This window comes from Pygocentrus nattereri, chromosome 2 (genome assembly GCF_015220715.1).
Source record: "Pygocentrus nattereri isolate fPygNat1 chromosome 2, fPygNat1.pri, whole genome shotgun sequence".
Classification (NCBI taxonomy): Eukaryota; Metazoa; Chordata; class Actinopteri; order Characiformes; family Serrasalmidae; genus Pygocentrus; species Pygocentrus nattereri.
Genome location: NC_051212.1, coordinates 37640011 through 37656929, shown reverse-complemented (window position 1 = coordinate 37656929; position 16919 = coordinate 37640011). Strand labels below are relative to the sequence as shown.

At 40.9% G+C, this 16919-nt stretch overlaps 1 protein-coding gene across 1 annotated transcript in view; it reads right to left on the bottom strand.

Moving 5' to 3' along the window:
• The window catches only part of ankhb (ANKH inorganic pyrophosphate transport regulator b), a 34288-nt gene extending 17735 nt beyond the window's left edge, over positions 1 to 16553 (bottom strand). The window contains exons 1-7 of the mRNA XM_017714234.1: positions 16036 to 16553; positions 8260 to 8476; positions 4925 to 5043; positions 4399 to 4482; positions 3551 to 3721; positions 2584 to 2718; positions 144 to 236 (exon numbers count right to left, since the gene is read on the bottom strand). Of these exons, the coding sequence (XP_017569723.1) occupies positions 144 to 236; positions 2584 to 2718; positions 3551 to 3721; positions 4399 to 4482; positions 4925 to 5043; positions 8260 to 8476; positions 16036 to 16131 (915 nt within the window). The 5' untranslated portion in view covers positions 16132 to 16553. The remainder of the gene's footprint in view (positions 1 to 143; positions 237 to 2583; positions 2719 to 3550; positions 3722 to 4398; positions 4483 to 4924; positions 5044 to 8259; positions 8477 to 16035) is intronic.
• Positions 16554 to 16919: the final 366 nt, after the last annotated feature.

The following is a 16919-nucleotide window of genomic DNA, read 5'->3' as shown; positions in this document are numbered from 1 at the left end:
CTCTAATCACGTCTCACAATAAAGTAAATGTAATGTTAAGCCTCAAATCAGTCCAAAATGCTGACATGTTTGCCATAACACTTTAACAGGCATCTTAAATCAACTAAGAAATGCATACACAAGTGTTTGAAAGTAAGCTTTACCTTGTCAAAAGCAGGGTAGACTGCTCGGAGTTCAGTCAGCCACCCGTACGGCATGTGACCTACAGGATATGTAGCTGTCAGAACTGCAACAGCCTAGAAGGAAATAAATATGAATAATCTTACTTCTAAAAAACAAGCCACAGCACAGAAGGTCAAAAATAAGTGATATTATTTCAGTATTTCACTAAATTTTAACCTGCATGACCAGAGAAACCTCCCTCTACAGCAATTACAAGTCATCTGGCACAGTATCTCAGGTCACTGAGGTTATGTGATAATTAAATAGTGGAATCGAAAGAGAATCAATCGCAATCACTCTTCCATAACAACCTGGCTGTCATGACGGCATGGCACTCTGCCAGGCTGAGTACACAGGTCAAAGCCATTCTCCGAGTTGGATGCCCACACAAAGGTGCACCCTTAGGCCTTGTTCACAGATGGTATTAATGTCTGTCTGGAGTGATGTGATCAGAAGTGAACAGGAACACATATAGGTGTCTACACCTAGCATTTCCAAGGGCCTCAAATGTGTTGTGTTCTCTACAATTACTTTGTCTCTTGCTGCATTTGCTAGACAAAAATGTGTTGTGAATCCTTGTTTGCGTAAATGTAATGATCAGTTCGCATGGGCTGATTACACAGTTTGCAAACAAATGAGAATGAAAAAGCAAAAATAAGCTAGGAGGCTGTTTCCACCTCTGCTGTAATGATGCAGCTTATTAAAGTGGCTGTTCACCACTGTCAAGGACACATCAAGGCTTTAGCATTCACACTACAAATGTTATGAGGTCACATGCATCCCGGACCACCTCCAAATGTGGTTTAAGGGATTGTATCACAGTCAGTGCACCACCAAAACATATTGGATCCTGTTCACACCTGTATTTATCGCTATCCACTTATGATCAGGCTATCCAGTACGCATGTTATGCTGCGTTTACATGATGGATGACATCAAACCGCATATTTCAGCATTGTCAATAGATCCATGATGGAAAATTCCACTACCACCAATGGCACTGGTCCATGAAGAGCTCAAGTTTGCCAACTTCTGCAACTGACATCAAAGATTCCTCCAGAACCACCCAGTATTTTACAAGAAATAAATGAGCACAGAACTCTTTTGGTTGACACATTTGATGTGAAGTGCTCTGTTCTAGAGAAACCTACAGAAGTAGAATTGTTCATGGTGGTTGTGAAGCTCCTTCACAGAAAGTTATTACACAAAACGGTTATGAATATGTTCAGATCTCTGAAATAGAGTTTTGAAAAAGGATTTGGCCTAAAACAATTTTAACAATACAATTTATGGTGAAGGAGTACATGCAGGGCATTATAAGGCCCTGATAACAAAGAGCCCCCCAAAAAACCTTATTTCTTCAGGTTTACCACTATTATATCATCATCTTCATTACATTTAAGAACTCAGAAGGGATGTGTAAGTTCACTGGTTGTTTAGACATTATGTTCCTATCACCACAATGTAAGGAAATAGCTTTTTTTTTCTATAATGAACCAAGTGTAAATGTGGCCTTTATTGCCTGTGGCATTGAAGCAACAGTTCAGCAAAAATCCTCCATAAAAAGTTCCTCCTTAGCTTAAATCAGCAAAGCAAAAGGTTTCCTTTTTAGGTTTTGCACAGGGGTACAAAAGCTAATGTAGCTAACATGTAACAGAAGCTTATATGTGGCAATTGGTATGATGCAAACTGCAAGTTTAAATCATTATACACTTGCTTCAACCTGTGTCGAGTTGTTAAGTAATCTTAAATAGACTTACTTTTGTGATTTCTGGTACTGTATGACAAACTGCTACCTAAAAAAATGGACAAAAGTCCATCCCTCAGCTAAACAGCAGTAGCAGCCACCCTGCCTGTACAAAATTGTAGATTTTAGGCAACATTAGCCTCATAGCTCCAGTGAAAACTACAGAAGCAAAACTCTAAAGGCACCAAACATGTCTTGGCTGTTCAACTAAAAACTGTGTTAATTTGATTTTTCGCTAAACCATTGCTTTAACCACAGGCAAGCTGCATCTATAGTCTGCTTGTGCCAGAAATTATCTATAAATCTCAAAGCAAATGCAAGAGAACAGAGTGTGCAAGAGTGTGAAATCAGTTTTATTCCTCTAACAGTCACAGTAGAGTTTACAGATACATTCTGGCTCAGTTTTCTCTGCATATTTTGGCTCTAAATACAAGAGATATAATCTTGGGTGTGTAATGTGCAAATATGTACAAGTGCTGTTGATCAAAAATATCTCAGGCAAATAAACAGAGGTGCAAGGAGTTGGCTGTTAGGTATTAACACAGCAAGGTTTCATGATATAAGAACATTCACAGAACTGATTTACTGAGAGAATGCATGCTTGTAAGGAGTGCTGTGTAATGTTAAACAGCCGTGGTTTATGTGCATACGCTTGTGAGTGTGAAATCACTGACCGCAGTTGAAGCAGAGCTCCCTTTCAGGTCACGGGACACAAACAGGTTGACGATGGGTCTGCTGATGCGCTGTGTGGCCAGGATAAGGGCCAGGGGCCACCAGAAATTCAGCATCTTTTTAATAGTGGCATCACCCTAAAGCCAACATACACACAGTGAGTGACTCAGCAATGGAGGAATGGAGAAAGAAGGTTAAAATGACCAAGATGAGTAATGGCTCAATTTCCTCTTTCCACGATTAATGCAGAAATCCTGCGTAAGCACTTGCGTCAGGCTTTGTAATGTCACTTACAACAATTTCCTCAATCAGCTGGAAATCAAATGCTACTGCAGTGGTTCCCACTGGAGCTCAGATAAGTCACATGCTTATTGTTGTGCCTTCCCTGCTCTAAAACATCTGACCAAGCTGAAGAGCTTAATCAGGTGCATTAGTGATTATGTACAGCACAGAAATGTGCAAAGCATGGGGTCCACACGGTTGAGCCTGAGAACTACTGCAAAAGACACTTTGCATTAGGTATCACTGAGCTATTCTGTTATCACATCAAAGGGCCCATAACATGAAAAACTAAGCAATGTAGAGATTGTTAAGGTTTTAAAATGTACTGTTCACTTCCAAGTCCTTACAGTCAATATATGGAAACTAAGATGCAAAAACAAACCATTTTGATACATTTACACATGACCACTCATTCAGCCTACAGACATTCAGCCTGCACAATTATGTGTTGTTACTGCATACAGTCTGGAGTACTTATTGGAGAGCAATTGGAGGGGAAGCACAATACAGGGCAGCCAACAGCCCTAAAAGCACAGCTACAAAACAGCCTGCTTAATTCTAAAATTATAAAGAGAGGTTGGAAAACGGTCATGTAAAAAATGTAATATCTGGACTACTATCTGGAAAAAGTAGTATATTGGCCTTTTAATTAGCGTACTGGGAGCAATAAGGTCAAGCAGTACGTACCCCCACCTCAGGACCACTAGAGTCTGGGATGTTGTCATGAATGTTTCGGTAGTAACCCAGACCCACAATAGTGAAACGTACTAGAGCTCCCATGTACAGAGACAGGATGGGAATCAACAAAGGTTCCACACACTCCAGATGACTGTGCAGCAGGATTGCCACAAAAACAATCTAGAAAGAGAGAGAGATACTTAGCCCAGTGTTAAATAGTATTACTTCAACGGTACTCTTGCTTTATTGACTCATTATTAAAATGAAACCAATGAAATCAAATCCATTATCAATGGAACAAAAGAAGCACCCACAATCAGCCCATTTGCATCACCGTGCTCGCTTCATCTTTTATATTCAGCTTATGTATAGTACAGTGCAAAATTCAGAGACCCTCCATCTGTTTAATTTCCAGCCAAAACAGCAACTAACTAAAGGTTATTTATTCTTCAGGATATATTCCTCAGGAGATTAGATACAAAATAGATAACCCACTTGCATAAGATTAAAACATACTGAGAAAATGTGACTCCTAACAAGTAAGCAAGAACAGATAGACCAGCAAAGCTATCAATATGAAGCTGTACAAAAGGCAAATGTGGACACCCAAAAGAAATTAAGTTATATTTAATTGTTGAGGCTTCTACATACTTTTGTGTTTTCTGAAACTGAAAAATGAACAACAATGGCTGCTTTGACTGAAAACTAAAGAAATGAAGGGTGGTCTGTATAGTGTATAAGATTTTCTGTATAGTGCCTCCCTATCTATTAAATTAATATAGGCTATGTATGGCAAATTACAGCACTTGGAAATCAGAAAAATGCTTAGTATGTTCATATCTTCACATTTGCCTTACCTGAGCTACGACATCAGAGATAGAGGCACAGCCAACGAGGAAGCTGTATTTGTGCTTTAATAGGATTCCAGCATGGGTCCAGGCCTAGGAACACAGACACACACACACACACACACACACACACAAGCCCAGATAAAGTGAGGCAACAGTCACGGGTAATTACACTGGCCTCTAAAAAAGATCCTCCAGATTTAATACCGAAGTGTAATCTTGACCTGCTGCTCAAAGGCTTTATGGATGCACTGTGCCATTTGGAAGTGACACCAAACTGCACAGTGTGGAGTGACTTCCTCACAGGGAGACTGATAGTCACCCAGAGTTGAACAGGCGGTGAAGACAGGCATTACAGGAAGAGCGTACACCCACACAGGCATGCGCACACAAACGCAAGCACACTCACTTTCTTCTAAATGCAAATGCACTCAAACACTCCATCTGTCCACAAAAGCCAAGCCAGATCCGACAGCTAGCAGAGTGGACACAGGCAGCGTGAGAATTCAATGTGTTTGACGAGAGATATTCTCACCATGGCATCAAGCAGGGGAAATGCAGCCAGGTAGAGAAAAGCCTTCCTGGTCTTACTGCCCACTGACTCATCCACATGATGAAGCTTGTTGATGATGTAGTAGCCCAGGTCTGTGTAGGCTAAGAGACGAGGAAAAAGGACAGCAAAAGCAACAATGTTACATTCAGACATGTAAAGCTGCATTAAAGGTTAAAAAATGCATTTGATGGTGGTAATTATCCTACGTTAAAAAGCCAAATTATGCTTTATTTACATTTACACTTTTACATTTAACAATGTCATTCCATGCTTTATGATTACTTATATATCGCTGTTGTCAGAAGAAAACCTTGTATCTCCAAAATGGTAACTTTACAGGAGAAGGAAAAAAACCTACTTTACATTTAGTGCAAGTTAATGGAATCAGATGTTTTTCCTTGTCATTTTGCGTCAGTTCTTTTAGTCCATTCATCATGAAATTTACACACAATGTAAAGGGTAACATGTAAAGGTATTTTCAAATGATGCCAAAAACTGATAAATGGAGATACAAGAAAAAATATAAAAATGCTTGGCTATATTTGTTGTTAACATTCCAACATTACTGTGTAAACATATATTTTTTATATTTATATAATATGTATTCTAATATAAAAAACTGAATGTCATATACAGTTAATTGAATCAAAATGAGGAGAAATTTTAGATTTCATGATACGCTGAAGCATTATGCATGAGCTAAAGATATCGTAATAGAATCTAATAATGCCAATGTCCACGATTTATTAGTTTAAATTAAATCTTCCCAGTCAAACTGAGATGTTTGCGTTTTTTTGAGTTTTTATCTATTGCTTCACTAAAAAAGAAAAAAAAAGAACTCAACACTTTCAAGGTCAGATGAACTTACTCACTTTTCGACTACACACAATGAGCCTGAAATTAACTTTCCTAAGGCTGAGGCTTATCATACAAACTACGTGTAGCCCTGCTGATATAAAGACCAGCCTTTTTTAATTTTATTTATTTGTGAATCAGTAATGCAGAGCACACCACGGCTGCATCAAGGCATATTTTGAAATGTTTCTTTTCAGACATCTGAACCTGAAAATGTAAATATTGTTACTAGCAAATATTCTTTCAGCCATTAAACTACACCTTTAGGCTTGTATGCAGGCAGAATGGTGAATTTACACCTGAAACTGGCAAAAAAGGCTTAGCAAATCAGGCCCTCAGTTGGAAACTGTATGTTGTTCATGTTCTCCTCTGACTCACTGCTGCTAATGCAGTACTGCACAGTGCTGAGCCTTTTTTCTACCACAATCTTCAGGGTGAAAATGACCTTGGCTAGATGCAGTCAGGATGTGGATGCCAGGAGAAAAGCGCATGGTCAAGTTATGACAATGTGGGCTCTCATCCTATCATCAACATCATGTCATATTTTAAGAGATATTTGCCGTCTTAAGCCTGGTAAAAACTTATTTTTGGCACCTGCTACACAAACTTTCTGTAATTTGGTAAATACGAGTGAGACCAATGAAATCGTTTTGGTGCACCAAGTAGGAGGACAGTAGCACTTTTCACAAACTGCTTAATGACTCTATAATAACAGTGTGTAAATGACACCATTACTCCTTGCCCGTGTCTATTTATGAGAAAGTGACAACAGCTTGGCAGGAACCCATTAATCCAAGAGGAACAGAGTGAGCATGTGTACAGCAACCTGTAACAAAACTCCCAGCGTCAACACGGCGGACGGAACCATAAGCCGGACACGGTGTTCCTGTGGAGTCATTATCACCAAGGGTTTGTGTACAGAGGAAAATTGCAACCCTGAGCACATCTGGCACACTAGCTGAGGTCATACGGATTCACACTGTCAAGGAGGAGTCAAAATGGTCCCTAATAAAAGCATATATATTTTTAGACAAGGTAACAAAATTTGGTTCCTCTTAGATCATGTTAGTATTTTGTTTACTTATAAGGTATTTGAAAAATATGTGTATCAAACCTCGACATCGCTAAGAAATTTGGGATTATTTGAGGTTGTCAGAAACAGGAAATACAACCAACTTCTAAGTGTAACGCCGAGCGAGGTAGCGGACGCATGTGCGGAGGTAAGCGACTTTTATTGAGGGCAGATCCAGGGTCATGTTCAAGACGGTCCAAAGTCATAGAGCCAATAAGGATAGATCGTGGGGCAGACATGACATAAACCAGAATACAACCAACAACACAGATATTCAAACAAAGCAAACATCAAACAGACCAATACAAAGACCAGCAAACACAAGGGGCAAACACAGGGCTTAAATACACAGGGAAAACAAGGGAGAGGCGAAAACAATCAGGGGTGGAGTCATGAAACGAGGGGCAGGGCTACGGATTCCAAAACAAAAACGCACATGGACAGGACTGGGAGGGGCCAATCGTGAGAGTACCCCCCAAAAGGCGCGCACACTGAGGCGCGTCAACCAAAATCAAAACAAAACAAAAACAGACACAAGGGACCAAATACAAGGACAGCAAACTAGACAAGGACAGGAGCCAGGACAGTACACGGGACAGGCACAGACACAGACACAGAAGCCGGAGCAGGAGAACGCTGAACAGGAACCACGGGCACCGAAACATGAGCAGAAACGGAAACAGGCACAGAAGCAGAGGCAGAAGCGGGCACAGAGGCAGAAACATGGGAACAAGGAACAGAAGACAAGGGCAGAGACACAGAAACAGGAACAGACGAAACAGAACGAGGACAAAACACGGAGGGAGGATGAGGAGGCACAACACAAAATGACGCCGAACGAGGCACGACCGAAGGAACAACAGGACGAGGAAAACAAGAACGCAAGACAGACCATGCAAACAACAGGGGAACAGGCACCAGGACAGACACAGGAACAGAAACAGGCACAGAAACAGCAACAGAAACAAAAGGGGACACAGGAACGGGAACCACAACAGGAACAGGAATGGACACAACAGTGAACAAAACCACACGAGGGACAGAGGAAGGCAAAAATGTCAGGAAAGTGTCAATCGTGATCCCTGCAAATCCCTGCAAATATCTTTAAAAACTGAAAGCAATCTCTCAAAAACAATTGGTTATAAAATGCAAAGCGTGGCCACACTAACTACTGAAAAAATGATATTTTGTTGTTAATGTCTATATTTAGCTTTTTTAATTAAATATGTTTTCCGCTATTTTTTTCGGACACTGAAAAATGAATCATTTTTAAAGTGTGGATATCTGAACAAAAATAGTTATAATGTGAAAGCAATAGTGTAGGGCAGGGTGGGAAGGAGGACGATTGATGGAAGGTGTGAGAAAGAGAGAAATATATTTCACAACTGACCTATTAGAGTGTGGAAAATAATGGCTACAGTTCCAGCAGCAACCATACAGAGCACTGCCTTGGTTCGGTCGCGTTTACTGTTGACGAACACCAGCCCCACATTCTTGAAGTCACTCATAGGCCCAGTGAAAAACTTCATCAGGGAATAGGCCAGGCCATAACTGGCCAGCATCTCCACTGCATCCTCTTTGACAGTCGCAATCCCTCTGTTTAAAGCCTGTGAAGAACAAGAGAAAGAACACAAATCTATTAATCAATTCCACCACCTGCAGCTCAATCTTTTTATTTACTGAGCCCAAATCTAGCCACTACATTCCTTCTGAGCAAGCACTCCATTCTGTGGTATAACAGTCTATTGAAAGAGTAAACAAAATAAACCTGAGGCACTCAGACAAACAAAGGGAGTTTTGTGTCCAGACTATAAACCACTACCACCCGGGTATCAATTAACACTAAATGTCATTCATAGCACCTTTGAATAAGACCTGAATCCTTAGATTCTCATTGACCCTACCAAACATGATCTGGTTACTGAAGGGCCAACAATCTGTGTAACAGTGCTTTCTTTCATTGCGGCACTTGTCCGGAAACAGTGCAAAAGTGCTTCAAAAACAGCAACAATCATAACCCCCTTTTTAACCACTATTTATCTGTCTTTGACATGTGGCATTGTTGACTATAAATTAACAGCCATAAGAGCTCATGTCTGGGTACTATTCCAACGTGGACCACCTGGGAACTCCTAATCATTGTCAACAGAGCTGGCGTCAAACCCCACTGTGAGAGCAGTAAGTCTGTCATTTTACTGTTGCACTTAAATCACATACTGTCACAAGCATAAGAAAAACCTTGCATCCCTAAAAGGTAACATCTGTAAATGCAATGAGATTAATTTCAGAAGTAATAATAAATATAACATCATGATACCGCAAGACATTTTCGATCGCATCACAATTAGTAGGAAGCAGTATGGTAAAAAAATCTTACATCAGGGTATAATTTAAAAAATCTCAGAAATTTTACATAGAAACACACACACACACACACACACACACACACTATCTAAGCCGCTTGTCCTTCTGGGTCACAGGGGGAGCTGGAGCCTAACTCAGTGGCCATTGGGCGGAAGGCAGGAAATCCCTGGACAGGTCACCAGTCAATCACAGGGTAGACACAGAGACATATAAAATCACACTCACACTCACACCTAGGGGCAATTTAGCATCTCCAACTGGCCTGACTGCATGTCTTTGGACTGTGGGAGGAATCTTGGGCAAAAGGAGAAACCCACACAGACATGGAGAGAATATGCAAACTCCACACAGAAAGGACAAATTTTATATACACATTTTATATGTTTTATTTTTCCAATATGTTTTCCTATGCATTTCTAACTGTGTCTAACTGTGCATTGCAGAAAACTGCTTTCTTAGTTTGTTCTCTGTAGAGGATGTGTTAATTTATTTTTGCTTGACATGGTGTGTGACAGCCTTGAGGGAGCCGAGGCCTAATTTGAGCTGCTGGACTAACCTGACACATCATAAAAACACTAGTGAAATGGTTTCTTTTTGGATAAACAGTAGATAGGCATCGGAACATGTGTCAGCTTAGACTAGATAATCACCTTAGCCTACGTCCAAATTGGCAAACGTTTAAAAGGTTACAGGCTTAAGACTACCATCCGATGGTCAAAGAAATTTGCATAAAATGGGTTACTTCTGGTGACACAGTCAGTGAAGCAGTTAGTGTGGCTCATGACGAAAGAAGAGAGCACGGCTGTTTAATAGATTAACAGGTTTTCAGAGTTATGAAGAAAGGGTTTTGTGAGTTTTGAGGGCAGAATATGTTCTAACCTTTTGAATGTTTATTCTTATCCTTTTCTTTTTTTTTAATCAATTAATCCTTTTTGAACATTTAACTATTTTCTTAAGAGATGTATTATTTTTCTTCAGCATTTACAAAGTTTTTGGACTGTTTTGATGCATTTATTTCTTACAATGAACACATGTAAGCACACAGCATCTTTTCTGGGCAAAACTGTCTGTGACTGTCAGACACTGCTGGAAGGTGTTGGGGTGCTGAAATGTCATGCAAGCATATATGTGACGTGACTGATAATGTTACACAAAATGATTTGCCTTAGTTAGTTAGCTAGGTATGTAGGTAGGTAGGCATGTGTGTAAGTAGGCAGGTGGGCAGTTATTTAGTTAGTGCTACAATGAGGTCAGAGAGAACAGTATATAAATATAGCCAAACTGACGCATCAAATCGCTGATGCACATTATCTCTCGTTCTGGATGAAGTTCATGCAAATGAGCTGAGCAGTGACAAATTTGATAGATACATGGAGCATAATCTTGTGTCACACCAACAGGTGCGCAGTGCGATTTAACACTGAAACACAAATAGGCCGACAGATATAATGGTAGTGATAAAATCTTCTCAATATTACCAATCATTTATGCTACCAGTGTAAGCTATAGCTGAGCACCATGCCCAGAGACCATGGTCTGACATGGCTGGTCGAGTGAGGCGGTGCCACATCGTTTTTAAAAAAACATGACAGAAACTTCACAGACTTCCCAGACTTGTTCAGCTAAATGGTAAATCTTAACATGTTTTGCACACTGTATGTTGCATTATCTGCACTTGTTTGTGGCTTACAGGTATAACGGCTATTTTAGCTGGCATATTAGCATGTGTTTCTGGATGGCTGGAAGCCTAGTGGAAGGAAAAGGGAGCCGGCAACCGTGAAGGTGGTTCAAATCCCAAGACTGCCAGGGTACTCCTGGTTGTCCCCTATGGCAAAGCACTTAACCCACTGTTCACAAATCATTAAATGTCAACTCCTCAGGAATCTTAAAATGTCTAAAAATAAAGGCAAAAATGACAGTTTCTTCCTCTTCTCTGAAACACACATTCCTCTCTGGAAAAATCGTCTTAAATAGTCTGTTTCAAATGTGTACAAAGATGAAATGGAAAAAGTTGCCTGAGCTGACGGAAAACGCTGATACATGATGACATACTCATACCCCCCACTGTCTGGAGACCTTTCTCCTTCCTCAACACCACAACTCCTTTTGGACACTGTAATTAGACTTCCTGCATCACGCTGTTTTCTACTTTCTCAGGAAAAAAAAAAAACAGCAAGTTAAAATGATCCTTTACTTTATTCATATGGAGTTCTTCTCAGATCTATATAGGCAGATATAGCACTGTGGGAGTAAATGCTTATTTGTTAAAAAAAATAGCACTTTTACTTTAACTGGCAAAAGCACACTTCCTGCAGAGATCAAGAGGCAATTTCTTGGCTGCCCAAGGCTTATAGACAGTACAGTAGAACCACCTGCTCTACTGTAACACAGTAAGTAACACAGTTTTATTTGGCCTTTTCATTTTCTTTCAATCTTTGCAGCCAGATATGCAGCCCAAAGGCAAACTCGTTCTGCTTCCTTATGGCCTGCTGTCTGTTGGCTGATAGAGGTGACCTAGTTGAAGGAAAGTAAGATAGTGGATTCCACAAAGCCCTTTGTCAGTGACCTTCCTGTGTCCTTCCTTTATGGCACCACACTCACCCATCAAGTCAAGTCAAGAAGAGTGCAGATATGTCAACCTTCACATCTACATGTACAGACACAGTGAATAAATCTCAGTCTCAGAACTGAGAACAAAATGTTGAGCACTAAGGTGGAGAAAATTGCTGTGCAGAAAGCAAAATGAGCGAGAAGAACATTTGGCCATGTGTCACAGATCCAAAGCAATCATAAATATATATATACATATACATATACATGGTATAAAACCTAAAACAACACAGCTTTGCCTGATACAGTCATAATACACTACTACATTGACGTCTGTACTATGCTGAGAAAGGTCAGCCAACCAAATAATATCTGGTCAGTGTTCCTATGGTGATGGATTATGGTCAGTAACTATACAACTACAAAGTGCACCGAAAGCACTGTGTAAAAAAAGAGACTACCTTTGACTTATTTAATTTCCAGTCAGAACAGGCATTAAGTATAAGTAATTTTACTGAAAAACAGCAAAAGAAAAAAAAAGTAAATTTACCAAAGGAAAAATTAACAAAAAGGAACTTGCTGTTAGTTTTCTGCAGGGATCTTTTTCATCACCTCTGAAGTTCAGTCTTAGATGTGATCGCAATTTCTTTTTCTCACAGTCCAGGTAATCCAATACAGTAAGTAACGTTGAAGTTTGGACTCTGATGTGGTCAGTGGATCTTATTTCTGAGAACACCAGCAGCTTTTGTTTGATTTGCAAATTTTCTTCTCTTTTGTCTATTTCTTTTTCTCAGTAGGAGGTTCTTGACAGCTACACATCCTTTCAGACTCACACCATCGAGGTGTCTTCTCATAGAGGACAGATGGACAGAAAATGTGGATTTATTCAGACCTGAAGCAAGAGTGGAGCTTGATTTTCATCTGTCTCTCATAGGTGAAAGCTTTTAGTACTGACAGTGACCATTTTTGTGGTCTACTAGGTCTTCAGTGGTGGTTAGAAGTCTCTTTTTCTCTATATCTGGAAACATGTTTCCAAAAAAAATATAAATTTAGTTTTTTCACTTTTTCCCCTTGGTTTTACCCTTTCTTGTCCAAGTAAATTATTTTCTGTTATTTTTTTAATTATTTACTGTCTAATACAGACTTATTAAATAAATAAAGGGGGTCTTTTTGTGGAGTACTGTATATAGTATGTCTCTGTCGAAGTGTAAAATCTGTGAAGGGTATAAAATGAAGTGGTGATATATTCTTTTGCTTCAGTCCCTGTTTAAAGACTTGGATCTAATTTAGGTAATACAAAGGTAAAGAGACCATAGAGATAACTCATCTGCTTCAACAAGCTCCTGCAACACAAACAAAAGTAGAACGGAAATGAGCGTCTAGATGCCTGTTTTAATAATTCATTCAAGGCCCCAGCTCTCACCACTCCTTATCGTCCATATTCTTCTGTTGCTCTGTCACAGTCTCTCTCTCCCTCCCTGCCTCTGTGTGTGTGTCAGTGACGTGGGTGTGCACGCGCTGCCTTTGGGAAGCTACCAATTCATCTCCAGCGCCTTACAACAGTGTGCAGAAAGATAATGGATGTCTGTTAGTGGGGGCAGACAGACTACAGAGCCTCCAATACACATTTCTCCTTCTTGCTTATATTCTGCTGCTCAGAAGCTGATCAGGTTCTTGTTTTATCAGACTAGGCTCCCATTGATGGTCTCAGGTAGTTAAAAGCTATATCAAGTGAATAACGCAGCTGATAAGGCTTTGTTTTTCATTTCTGGTATTTTTGTGCCTCGTTTTCCAAGAGCTGCGAAACAGAACAACTTTAATCCACTGTAAGACAAAATAGTGGAATATTGATTCTATTTTTACACTCAATGCGAATATTAAACGTATTTACAGCTTTCAAATGTAACCCTTTCTGTTATGTATTATTGTTTATAGCAATTCACTGATTAATTATGACCTCAGGCAATGCACAACGTTCCCCCTTCCAGGTTAAAAACAAAGGAGCGGCGAGCTGCCATTCCACTACTCTGAAATCCTGGACTGGGGTTGTATTTCATTAAAGGTACAGCTGGGACAAGGACTACACCTCTGCATCTTATTATTTAGTTATGAAACGTTTAATATTATTTGCTATTACCATTTTATTACTCACTAACAGCTATGAATTATGTGACACAATGGTATGATATGTAGTTATAAGAGTGAGCAACTGAAGTGTGGTCAAACATATGGCTCTTGGGGCTGAAGAGGATAGATATTTAGTAGATAATACTTCCATAATCTTACTGCTACAAATAATCTGGAAACATGGACAGTGTCATCAACGCAAGTGTACCATATGCTTCCAGTTACATCTACTGCCTGTTTAAGATCAGAGTTAGAGAAAGCTCAGCTTAGCTTAATCTACGAACCATTTACAGTGCACCTGTAGGCCTCTGCACGCCAAAATGGTTGGCATTCTCATAAAGTGAACTCCTTCTTGCATAAGTCTTGAAAAAAACAACATTCATAACACGCTACTTTACTTGTTTGTTGAAAAAGTGACCAAATTGCAGTCGCCCACATTTATTTGGTCAGTATGTTTAACTGCACTCAGGAACAGTGCAATTAGAAGGCGAGTAGGTGGACGTCCAGTGAAGCATCACGCCGGTGGGAGAAAAGTCCCACTGTCTGACAAACATGTCCCTGTCACTACCAACTGATTATGGCATCCAGTGCAATGTGTCAGACAAGTGCTAGTTAAAAATACCATTTCCGAGATGATTCATTTTCTGCTTCAAATGTGCCTCTGGCCTTCACATACTAATAGCTGCTTTTTCTGACTAGGTACAGATGAGGAGTCTACAAAGAACCTGTTGAACTCTATTCACTGTTTAGCAAAGCCTGCAGGTCAGATTCATGGAGAAAATCCCCATGTGTCACAATGTGAAACCCCATGTGTCACAATGGAGTGACAGTGGGGTTTCAATACTAAAGTGTTATATAAGGAGGGAAATCATTCAATCACATAGAAAATTGCCATTGCCAGGGCTGGGACAGAGCTGGCTATGATTTATTAACATTTCCCCGCCATTACATCAGCATTATTAACTTACACACTTCAAAAAGATGGTTCTTCAGGGTTTCTTAGTAAAGACAAAAGTTCTAGAACCATGATCACTTAAAGAACCATTTGCATGCTTAAATAGTTCTTCAGATTGATGGAGAATGTGTTGCATATGGTTCTATACAGAACTTTTTTGAAAAAGGTTATATATAGCACCAAAAAGGGTTCTACTATTGTAACAAGCTTCACATTGTAACAATGGAAGAATACTTTTTGGTGCAGTATAGAACCATACACATTCTCCATCAGTCTAAAGAACCATTTCAGCATGCACAAGACCATTTAAGCATGATGTGGTTCTTTGACTGTTCATGGTTCTACATAGAGCCATTGTCTTCTCTAAAGAACCTTTGAAAAACACCTTTTTAGGACCGCAGTCAATACAGTTGGCATTAGTACACAGACCTATATTAGTGTTAGTACGACCAGAATTTGACTTCTTATATCACCAAAGCGAGGATGACAACAAACAAGATGAATGAAGTGGAAATCAGCCTCTAGGTCTTTGATGGGACCCAGCACTGAGCTCTGAGCGTTGTTTTAGTGTTTAGTCCCACGTTAGCAGCAGTAAAGGAAGCCACTATGACAGAGAGAAAGGTGGGCCCATTGTAGGCTCTGATACAAAACCCACCCTGCTAGGCCTTATTTATCTCATTGCCGTTGACTGTAAACAAAAACAAGGGCAGTTCACGGCGAGGTTACGAGCTTTTCCCCTCCAAAAATCAGGCCATCCAAAAGTGCACATTCATCTGCCTCAGATTGGGGCTGCATTGTTCGGGCTGAATGGAGCCCGTGCTGCTGTTGATGCCCCGTGTGACCAGCTGTTGACACGCACACTCGGGCCATCTGCCCATGTTTCGATGCTCTACCCTGTTTACCCATCTCTGATAAACCGGTTTCACTCATGTAGGATTCGGTAGCGTTATAATTCATCTAACACTTATGGAGGCTGTGACGGCCCCACCAGAGCGCCTCTGTCCGCTGCACGGAAAAGCAGTCCTGAGGGAGATGCGCTTTGCTGCAGTGCCTCAGCTGAGGTAAATCTTTTAGCATATAGGCTAACTGTATCCCCGGAGAAAGCTGGAGGCCCGCCGTGACAAAACAGCAGCGAGCCGTGTGTGCGTGTGTGTGAGGAGGTGCACTTGCCTGTTCGCCGAGGTCGATGGCGATGTTCGTGATGGCCAGAGGGACCAGGAATCGGATGAGGGGCCAGTAATGGGCGAGAGCCGGGAATGTCACCATGTCGCCTGGAGAAGAGACCTGCGAACATCTGCTGTCCGCCAAGAGAAGAAGCCAGGCGGTCACGGGCAGCTCTGTGCTCTGAGTGTGTGTGCGAGTGTTGGCTGGCTTGTTTTCTAGCAGGAATCCAAAGAGACGGGCTCCGTCCCTGCCCTCCTACACAACAGCAGCAGCACCAGCATCATAAACAATGATGGGGAAAGAGGAGGGCGGCGAGAAATTTCTGCGGACGGCTTCTCCATTGTTCGTCCATCGGCGGAGCGAAGAAAAACAAAACAACAACAAGCAACAAACAAGTAAATACCGCCGGAAAGGGCGTTGCCACACAAAAAACGTGAGCGTGTTTTACTATTAATATTTATTCGTCGCCAGGCCGCCGCCGTGCTGCGGTAAATCGGCCTCGCGCGCGGATCCTCCGCCTTTAAACGCGCTCCCCTCCTCCGCTCTGCCCAGCGGCACGTGGGGAAAAACACGCCCACTGACAGACGTCGTGGAGCAAGAGCGCGCTTTGCGCGTGTACACTGAGCACGCGCGTACGGTTGCTAGGACAACAGTCAGATTAAGGGACAGTTAATGAAACTAAGTGGCTAGCAAACGCTATTAAAAACTCAGAGTAACGGTCATTACAACAAAACTGCTCAGAGTAACGGTCATTACAACAAAACTGCTCAGAGTAACGGTCATTACAACAAAACTGCTCAGAGTAACAGTCATTACAACAAAACCTGCTCAGAGTAACAGTCATTACAACAAAACCTGCTCAGAGTAACGGTCATTACAACAAAACTGCT